An 11081-nucleotide genomic window follows, 5' to 3' on the forward strand; every position below is an offset into this window, starting at 1 on the left:
CCTGCGGTTGCAGGGAAAAGTACCGGGGGTGGTGGGGAGTGTGGAGCGGACAAGGGAGTCACTGAGAGAGTGGTCCCTCCGGGTGGGGAGGGAAAAATGTCTTTGGTAGTGGGGTCAGATTGCAAGTGGCAAAAGTGCCAGAGCATGATGCGTTGGATCCGGAGGTCGGTGGGAACTTCACAAGCTTCAAAATCTCCCCACCCCCGACTGCATCCCAAAACCAGCCCAGATTGTCCTCGCCTCCCTAACCTGTCCGTCCTTTCTCCTACCTATCCACTCCTCCCATCTCAACCCCGACCCCCTACCTACCAGCCTCATCCCTGCCTCTGTCTTCCCGGGACTGACCAACCCCCACCCTAACTCCCGACCTACGCTCACCTTTACTGGCTCCATCCCCGTCTCCTTGACCTGTCCGTCTCCTCTCACCTATCTGCTCCTTTATCCATCTTCCATCCGCCTCCCCCTCTCTATTTATTTCAGAATCCCCTTCCCCTCCCCATTTCTGAAGAAGGGTCCAGACCTGAAACGTCAGCTTTCCTGCTCGGCCTGCTGTGTTCATCCAGCTCTACACCTTGTTATCTCAGATTCTCCAGCATCTGCAGTTCCTACTATCTCTCTCCATCCTTCATGCTCCATTCTGATATTTTTCAAACATTTCTCATTCACTCCTTAAAGTGACTTGTCTTCGCTAACCACTTGTGATGCCATATCCCAATAATTATTTGCATGAATAAACACCTCCTGGTTAGAAAGTCCAGAATTAGGGGTCACAGTCTCAAGGCAAGGGGTGACTATTGAGGGCTGAGAAGAACGACTGGCTTTGCACAGTGCCGTTCACTTAAAGTCATTCCAAAGCACTTTACTGTCAATTAGGAACTTTTGAAATATCGTTTTTTTTTTAATGAAAAGAGATTGTTGTACCCAGAGAATTCCAAAGATTCACCTCCGTCTAACAAAATGAGAAATTGTGGGAAAATCCCAGCAGGTCTGTCAGCATCTGTGGAGAGAAAGTGAAGTTAAGCTTTTGGCTCCAGTGACTCCTCTTCAGAACTGTTCTGGGATTAAGTGTCTAACGATGACCATGAATCCTTTGTTACTTGTCAGAAAAAGCTATCTGGATCACTAGTGTCCTTTAGAGAAGGAAACTACCATCCTTACCTGGTTTAGACTACGTGTGACTCCAGACCAACAGCAATTTGGTTGACTCAATTACCCTCTGGGATGGACAATAAATGCTAGCCTAACCAGCGTCACCCTCATCCTATGAATGAATATCAAAAAATTTCCAGCATCTGCAGTTCTTTGGATTTTTCTTTGGAATTGTCTAATGCACAAAGCTATGGTATTTTCCAGTATTTCCTCTCCAGTATTTTCAAAACTGATGTCAACAGAAACTTTTTACAATCTATATCAATGTCTCAGAGGAAGGAATCGAGGGAGTTGCGGTTCAAATTTACCAATGGCACCAAGTTGAGTAGGAAACTAAGTTGTCAAGAGGGGATAGAGAGTCTGCAAAGGAGGTTAAGTGAATGGGCACTATTTTGGTAGTTGGAATGAGAGAGATAGTGTGAACTTGCCCACTCTGGACAAAAGAACACAAAGTCAACATATTAATTAAATGGACCGACAGTGCAGAACTCTGATAGAGAGATGCCAATGCATTGATTCATGAATCAATAAACATGAGAGTGCAGGTATAGAAAACAAGTGAAAGACAAACTGAATGTTGCCATTTATTGAAAAAGGAATGAAAGATAAAAGTTGAGAAGTTTTATAGCATTTGTATAATGCCTCAGTGAGACCACATCTGGAGTATCATGGTTGTTTTTGTCTCCTTTTTGACAATAGTAATAATTGTATTAGCAGTTCAACAAAGGTTCACCTTACTCAGTCATGGGATGAACTTCTTATAGAGGAAGGGTGACCAAGTTGGGACTTCATTGTTTGCAGTTTAAAAGAATGAAAGGTGATCTTATATTTTGAATACAATATTTTGAACACATGTTGTAAACAGGGAAAAGATATTTCCTCTTACAGGGAAAGACAAACTAGGGGATACAGATAAAGAACAAGAGGTCTTCCATTTACAACGAAGATGAGAAGATTTTTGTCCTCTGGGGGCTGTTAGCCTATGGAAGTCTCTTCCCCAAAAAGCAGTGGAGGCCATGTCTTCAAATTTATGCAATATAATGTTGGATTTTGAATAGACAAGGGAGTAATGGCAGCAGGCAACAAAGTGGAAACGAGATCACAACAGATCAGCCATAAGCTTATTGAATGATGAAGCAGGGATCGAGTTGAATGACCTATTCCAGCTTCAAAGTCCAATGTAATTTTTTATGGCTGCAAAGAGAATTAAGGGTGATGGGGATAATGCAGGAAAGTGACACTGAGGTAGATGATGCATGACCCAAGTGAATAGAGTAGAGTCAAAAGGCCATGGATCTGCTCCAGAACAGGAAGTAGACAGTACAGATAAATGGGGCATTTTCAAATTGGCAGGAATCAGTACTATGGCCTGTTAATTGCAATCTATGTTATTTACTTAAGCAAAGAGAGTCAAAACATATCTAAGTTTGCTAACAATACAAACGTAGATGGGAAAGCAAGTTTGAAGAGTGCACAGAAAAGCTGTACAGATAAAGACAGAACAAATGAATAGTCGACAAGATGCCAGATGAAGCATGCTGCGAAGAAGTGGGAGGTTGGGCACTCTGGAGAACAAGTAAAGCAGATTTTGTTTTAAAAAATGATGTCAAACTTGTAAATGCTGCTGAGCAGCAATCTGGATATGCCTCTGTAAAGATCTCAAAGTTAGCATGCTGGTGCAGCAGGCAATTAGGAAGGGAAATAGCGTATTGGTTTTATTGCAAGGAGACTAGTACAAGAATGGGGGCCAGTTAGCTCAGGCAGCTGGTTTGCAATGCAGAGTAACGCCAATAGTCCAGGTGTAATTCTTATACTAGCCAAGTCACCATGAAGGTCCTGCCTTCTCAACTTTGCCCCTCACCCGAGACGTGGTGACCTTCAACTTAAATTCACCATCATTTGAGTCCTCTGGGACTATACCAACTTTACCTTTATCTTGTATAAGAATACAGAACCTTTGCCCCAGAAAACTCGGATTCAGGTGCCATCAGCTCCAGAGGTGTGTCATAATAGACCCGATCAGGCTGATTCAGAATATCTACAGAAGCTTTGTTGCAATTGTGCACCCATATGTAGCTCTGGTTCTCATATTTAAATAAGTGCTAATTTGCATTGGTCCTGGGATGAGAGGGGTGTCCTATGAGAGAGGTGAAGCTAAGTGAATTGGATCAATATTCTCCACAATTTACCAAAACAGGTGATCACACTGAAACATACAAAATTGACAGGGTAGTCAGAGCAGTTACTGGCCCAGCTGGGGAACCAATACCACAGGGGCCGGGTATTGGAATAAGGAGCCAATGGTTTAAGGCTGAAGTCAGGCAAAATTACTTTGCTCAAAGGGTTGTGATCTTTGGAGTTTTCTACCCCAGATTGTTTTGGATGCTCCATCACTGAATACATTTAAGGTTCAGAGACAGATTTTTGGTCCCTCAGGGATTATCAAGGCATATGGGGATTTGGAGGGACAGTGGGGTTGCAGCTGAAAGTCAGCCATCATCCTATTAAAAAGCAGGCACAATAGGCCATTGGTCAAACTCCTGATTAACATACATATTTAATTATTCGAGGCCTCCCCTTCATTTCAGTACTAATCTTGAATTTTTATGCCAGTTGTCATTCAAACACCAGAGAAAAGTATTGTTCATTTGTTTCCTTCTAGAATTCCCTCGATTTTCAACACTTCTATACATTTTCTCTCCACCACACCCATAATTTCCTCCATTTGAGAATATAATCATATTTTCTGGTATTATTCTAGTGATCTTAGGTGTAAAGTACTTTAGTGAAGTTACTTCAAATGACGTATGCAACATTTACAGGAAATAAATTGGATTCTGATATGTCAACTGTGTTGGTAATGACTGGAAATTTGAAATGTGGCAGGTACTTAAACAATTCAAACAGTAGTATGAGTAAAATTTATGGTTTATATTGTGCCATTGTCTTTTTCAGTTAACAAACATAAAACATGCATTAATTCTCACTGAAATGTGATTTTTGACTTAAACTAAATTAGATGAATGACCAATGTGGCATCAATCAGCAATGAATAGCTACCAATTCAAAACAGCAAGTGTTTCTGTTGGTACTGATGCCTAAACCACAAACAGTCATAAAATTGCAATACTTCACATCCAAAAGGCATTTTCTTCTCTAACAGGCAGAGCAGTAGGCAATTCATGTCTACAACACTGTCTACTGTCAATTAAATTTTCAAATACATCAAGTACTGAGCAGAGACACCTAACAATTCATAAGATGTACAAATTTAGATTGACAATGGACGTTGTTAAAAAAACAAAATTTATCAAGTAATCTTTAAATATTTGAACAAATTATTTTGAAGATCGTTCTCAAATTTTGGGAGAGCTTATTGATTCATGGAATATAGGTGTTGCTGGCTAGGCCAGCATCTGTTGCCCATCCTTCAACTGCCCGAGTGCAGTTAAGAGTAAAATTGCTGTGGGTTTGTAGTCATACATAGGCCAGGCCACGGAAGGATCGAAGATTCCTTCCCAAAAGGATATTGGAGAGACAGATTTTTTTTTCAAATAAACAATTGACAGTGGTTACAAGGTCACAATTAAGCTTTCTTTATTCCAGATATTTTATTGAACTCAAATTCTACTATATGCCATAATAGGAATTGAACCCATGACATTAATGTAGGGTTCTGGATTACCAGTCTGTGACAACATCACTGCCTCCCCTTAATTTCTGGTTCCAGAATTTAAACCTTAATATAACTAGTCAACAAAAACTGATTTCAATCACCCACGCTGTGAGCCACCAATGTGTAATATGTTTTGCAAATAACCAGTCACAACAAGTATACATCCCACACAACAGTATTTCTGGTAATGTACAGCATTACAGTGCTTGTTCCATCAAAGTGTCAATCCTTCAATGAGAAGCAAATGGAAACTTATTTTGCATGGTTCATGACCTCCTCTTGCCCCAAACAAGTTAAAGTCTCTGTACTTTATTGCACACCTGTGAACAGCTCACCCAACTTGCAGAAAGATCTTTTGTCTCTAAAATTATAGTATTTGTTGCAGACATCACTAACTAGTTTCTATTCATCAGTAAGCAAAATCACATCACTTACAACTGATCTAAACATGTGATAAGCTCAGATAGTACAGACACACAATGTGTACATAATTTGGAGAAATTTGACTAATTATGTATAACAATGACAAGAATGGGAAATCCTTAATAACAGGTTTACATTGGATTAACAAAGAAAGCTAATGACAAGGTAGATTTTCAAACCTCATCTAACTCAAGAAATTATTATTCAGGGTCCAAGTTGTGACATTATGACACAGGACCTGAATACTGATCTTGAAAAAGTTGAATATTATGTTGAATTTAAAACAAATGCACATATTTAAACTAAATAGCTAAGTAAACTATTTTATGCCACACCACGAAATGTCATTTCTAATCAAAATGAATCACTCGTATTTGGACATTTACGTATGTAAGACCATGGATCATTTCAAAAATTAAAGATCAGCATTAAAACAAATTCTGATATAAGTATTTGGTATAACAACTCCAGCTGGCATAAAACTGCATGTCTGGACTACCATATGCAAATTTGTAATACTCAAACCAAAGCTCAACACTTCTCCATTACAAAGGCCACCTGCTCCCACCTCCATATCACCTGTCTCCACTCAGCCCATCTGTTGCTGAGAACCTCATTTATATCTTTGCTATAGCCAGACTTGACTATTCCAGTGTTCTCCAGGCCAACCTTTCAATCTCCACCTTTCATAAATTTGGGATATACTAAAACTCTGCAGACCATATTCGAGGTCCAAGCCATAGTCATCCATAACCCCATAATTGTTGGCCTACACTGGCCGGAGGCCAGCCCTAAATTTATAATTATTCTGTTTAAATCCCTCCGAGACATCACTTTATATACCCAATCAACTCCACGCCCCGCGCACTCGCCGCCACCTCCATGCTGTTCCAACTCTGGCCTTTTACACTGTTAGCCCCCATCATTGACAGTTTTGCCTTCAGCTGTCTAGGCCCTTAGCTCTGGAATTCCTACAAACTTCTACCCCTCTTTCTTCAAAAACCCTCATGAAAATTTACCTCTGACCAAACTTTGCCATCCCTCATGTACCCTTTTACTCTGCATCACATTATGGCACTATACAAATATCTGCTGCTCTAATAAATACCTCACTTTATTCTGCAGCTGAAGGGCATGAAATTTCAAATGCAGCATTCACAAAGTACAAGTGTCCTCCTTTATTTCTAAAATGGCAGCACATTGAATCACTCATTTCAAATTAGAAAATCAAATGTCAGTTTTCAAGATCAATTTTGTACAAAGTCAACCTTGAGTGTGAAACCAGAGATCCCATTTGAAAAGGTTACCTTCTAACAAGGTCTGCCATTAGGTTCATCATAAACAAGAATTTGTTTTAGTACCAGACAGTGCCTTTTTCAATCATTTTGTACATTTGCTTGACAAAGACACTACTACCCATACCATTGATATGAGGATGTATGACTAGTCATCCTAGTACAACATTGTCTGCAAAATATTGACTTCTTAAAGTTCACATTCAGCACCCAAAAACATCCCAACTATTCTACATTCAAAAATAACAAATCACAAGCATTCCCAAGACAGTATACTGCAGTAGTATAAAATATTCTTCTAAATACAATGCCCTATACAGTACTATATACACTACCAATGCCTTCAAGAAAGTAAACAACTGAAGTACAGATGAAAAAAGATAATAGAAAGTATATCAATCCAAATAAACTACCCTTCTGGTACATGCAGGTAAACTTCAAACATAAGAAAGCAGCGCAAATTAAAATCAAATCACTGTACATCTCAAAAGCTTAGGAGGTGGAAAATTCATTAATATATTCCACAGAAATATAGTGCAAGCTGCTTTGTGTGTACATACATATTGAAGAAAAAAAATGTTAAAGATGTACTGAATCGGCTTGGATTAAACAGAGGGAATGAGCCTCTGGAAGTGAACGGTTTGGGAGTGGGTTGGGGAAGGAGAGCGAAAAAAAAGAGATGGAATTCATTGTTTTGAATGGCAGACAGGGGTTTTGGTTGGTTTTTTTGAGTTGCAGGTAGCAGACAAGAGGCCTACAGACCAAGGCTGAGTTTACAACGCCCTTTACATGTCCCTGTCAAACACACCGGCTAATTTCTGCTCTAGGATGTGCGTTTGTTATTACCAACACCACCACCCACCAACCCGATCAACCTTTAATATGTCTCTCTATATAAAAATATACGTGAGAGAGATGCAGGAGCTGCCTGCCTCCTTGATTTACCTCCCCGTGTAAGGTGCCGTTGGTCCCGCTGCCTCCTCCTCCGCTACTCCCGTTGCTGGACGAGGGCGTCAGGGTTTTTTGTTGACGGCTCACTGTCTTGCCACCGCCCCGCTTATTTTTTCTCCTCTTCGCCCGTTTGGCGTCGGCCGGGCTCATTGCGACGGAGGGCCCCGGTCTGTGTCTGTGGACGGGGATAGAGGGAGGGGGGAGGGGAGTGGTGTGAAGGGAGGGAGGGATCAGGCCCAGGGGAGGGTACAGGCTGTCGGGGGGGAGGGGGGTGGAGATCCGAGGTGGAGGCGGGGGGAGCGAAGAGTGTATGAGAGAGAGAGAGAATCGCCTCCTTTTTGGCTCTTCTTTCCTCCCCACCCTCTCTCCTTTTTTTTCACGCTCCCTAGTGATATCGTACGGAGGTTGGCCCTTTTTTTTGGGGGGAGGAACTCTCTCCCCCTCCTCTTTTTTTTCCCCCCCACCCCCTCCTGCTCGCCGGTGGAAATGTTGCTGTTCCTTGCTCCGGTTTTAGAGCTCGGCTCCGGCTCTCACTCCCAGCACCTCTGACAGGATCCGAACCGATACCAATATGGCGGCGAGTGCAGGGCCCTATCCCGGCAGCCACCGCGCCGGCCCCGGCCTCTTTTCCCCCTCCCTCGCTCGCAGACAGGCCAACGCTCACTGCGCCTGCGCCGCCTGCACTGCATCCTGGGTGCTGTAGTCCCGTCCTGCTTCCCTTCCCCCCCCAACGCAGTCAGCCTTCTCTACCTTCCCCCACCCCTTCCTCTCCTCAACTGCCAGATCTCTACGTTTTCTCATCCCCTTTCAATTTCCTCCCAGGCCCCTGGCTCTCTTTCTTCTTAAATCTTTCCATATTCGCCCTCCCCTTCATAATCCTTTCCATCTATTTCCCCTGTTAGTTCTCTTAGACTTTATTTTTAAACCTTTCCATTTCTCCCCATCTCTCCATAATCCTTTCCATCTTTCTCCTGCCTAAATCTCTCAATCATTATATTTAAACCTGCCCATCTCTCCTTCATAATCCTTTCCATCTTTTCCCTGCCTAAATCTGAGTTATTATATTTATACTTTTCCGTTTCTCCCCAAGTCTCCATCGTAACCCTTCCCATCTTCTCTCCTGCCTAAATCTCCTAGTCTTTATACCTAAATCTTTCCATTACTCCCCATCTCCCCTTTATAATTCTTTCTATTTCTTACCCCAGTTAAATCATTTTGTGTTTATACTTAAATCTTTCTATTTCTCCCGTCTCCCTTTCTTAAACCTTTTTAATATTTTCGCCTGGTTAAATATCTTAGTGTTAATATTTAAACCTTTCCATGTTTCCTCCCTGTAAATCTTAAATTTAAGTCCACCTATCCTCCTCTCAATCCTTTACTAACTTTTTCTCCTTTTAGTCAATCTTTATACATAAACTATTTTTTATTTCTCTTCTCCCCCATCCCTTCAAATTTCTTCTAAATATAAACGATTTCATACAAACATACGAAGGAGGATTCTCCAGTGCATGCTCCACCATTCAATAACATTATGGCTGCTCTGATTACTCCAAATTTCCGCCTACATTAGATAATCTTTCACCTCCTTATCAAGAATCCATCTACTCCTGCCTTAAAAATATTTAAAGAGTATGTTTTCACTGCCCTTTGAGGAACAGAATTCCAAAAAAACTCACCAACTTTTGTGAGTAAAATAGTTCTCTTATCTCTGTCTTTACTGATGACTCCTTATTATGAAATGGTGACCCCTGTGGGAACTTTTTCCCAATCAGGTTTCCTGGCTTTCTTTAACCTTTTTAATTCACTGATGGGATGTTCGCATCACTCTCCAGGCCAGCAGTTATTGCCCATTCCTAGTGTCCTTAAGAAGGTGGTGGTGAGCTGCGTTCTGGAACCACTGTTGTCATTGTACTTAAACAGGCCCACAATGCCATTCATCAAAACCCTAAAATGCAGAAATAGGCTATTTGGCCCAGGCTCAGGCCTGAGGAAGAAGCTGAGCTCCAAAAGGTTGCATATTCAAATAAACCTGTTGGACGATAACCTAATGTCGTGTAATTTTTGACTTTCTCCACCCCAGTCCAACACCAGCATCTCCACATCATCTTTGGACTGGGGGAGGAAACCGGAGCACCTGGCAGAAACCCACGCAGACACAGGGAGAACATGCAAACTTCATACATACAGTCACCCAAGGTTGGAATCAAACCTAGATCCCTGGTGCTGTGAGGCAGAAGTTCTACTCACTGTACTACCATGCCACCCATGGAAAGAATTAAGGAGAGAATTCTAGATTTCAATCCAGCAACACTGAAAGAATGGTGATTATATTTCCAAGTCAGATGGTGAGTGGCTTGGCGAGGAAGATGAAGGTGCTGCTCTTGTCCTTCCAAAGGTAAGTGTTCCTGGATCTGGAAGATGTTGTCTCTTGTAGGGGTGACAAGAACTAGGGGTCAATGGTTAAGAATAAGAGGCCTCTCTGTTAAGGTGGAGATCAAGAGAATCCTTTTTTAACCTTCACGCAGTAGTTAGTATGTGGAATTTTCTTCTTCAGAAAGCAGCGGAAGTCATGTCATTGAATTTATTCAAGACTGAGTTAAAAGTATTTTTGATTGACAAGAGAGTTGGAGTATAATAGGATATGAACATGATAATGGTAATGATGTAATTGATGATGTTATTCTGACATTAGCACATCAGACAAGAGCAGGAGATCAGACCAGACAGAAGTGTATAATGGAGCAGGAGTAAACCATTGGACAAAGGAATTGCATTCAGAGACATGTATTTACAAGTGTAAATAAATAGTGGTATAATATTGAAAACAGTGAGAGAGCCTCACTCAAGGGTAAGGACAACACAGGCATGCCAGACAGCAAGAAAAGTGGCAGTAAAATGGACCAGCCTCAAAGAGTGTATGTGTAGACACTCAATGCATGAAGAAACGAGAGATAGTTGAGTGTGATCATAAAGCATGCTGAAAACAAGAATTCTTGAAAGGCGGTCGCACATTCCAGGTCTAAGAGACACAAGACGGGATTGACCCTGGCGGACAGAAAAGAATCTTCAAAGATATCAAAGATAAAACAGTGTAACAGGTAATTCTGGAGCACAAACATGGTTCATTGACAATTAATGGAAAAAAATGCAAGTACTTCCCCAGGTCAGTGCGGTTCAGTAATCAATCACGATGGCAGCTCCAGTTGAGACACTGCCATTGCCACTGCAGTATGTAAATGGTAAGAGCCACAATGAGATTAGGAGTGGGAACAAGCTCTGCAATGGCAGTTCCATTCAAACAGGATTGCATCAGGGTTATATACAAAGGAAAAGTGGCATCAGCTCAGTACACATCTGTACACAGTTGCAACTATAGCCAATGGCATGGGGTAGGGTGTAGAAGAGAATACTATTGGCTTTAAAGGTCCAAAGTAAAGTGTGGTCATAGAAACAGCAAGGTTCAATCAGACGTCCCAGCAACTAGAGAATCCATTGAAGTATTTTAAACACATTTATACATTTTAACGGGGTGCTGCTGATGTGGGGCCTTAAAAGACAGGTTAATTAGGGATTACATAATTGTAGGA

At 41.5% G+C, this 11081-nt stretch overlaps 1 protein-coding gene across 1 annotated transcript in view; it reads right to left on the minus strand.

Annotated features, from left to right (window-relative positions):
• fam193a (family with sequence similarity 193 member A) overlaps nt 1-8049 on the minus strand; it is a 177362-nt gene extending 169313 nt beyond the window's left edge. Inside the window, exon 1 of the mRNA XM_048594125.1 lies at nt 7489-8049. Within this exon, the coding sequence (XP_048450082.1) occupies nt 7489-7644 (156 nt within the window). The 5' untranslated portion in view covers nt 7645-8049. The remainder of the gene's footprint in view (nt 1-7488) is intronic.
• Between the last annotated feature and the right edge of the window lie 3032 nt (nt 8050-11081).

Source organism: Rhincodon typus, chromosome 3 (assembly GCF_021869965.1).
Source record: "Rhincodon typus isolate 14 chromosome 3, sRhiTyp1.1, whole genome shotgun sequence".
NCBI lineage: Eukaryota > Metazoa > Chordata > Chondrichthyes > Orectolobiformes > Rhincodontidae > Rhincodon > Rhincodon typus.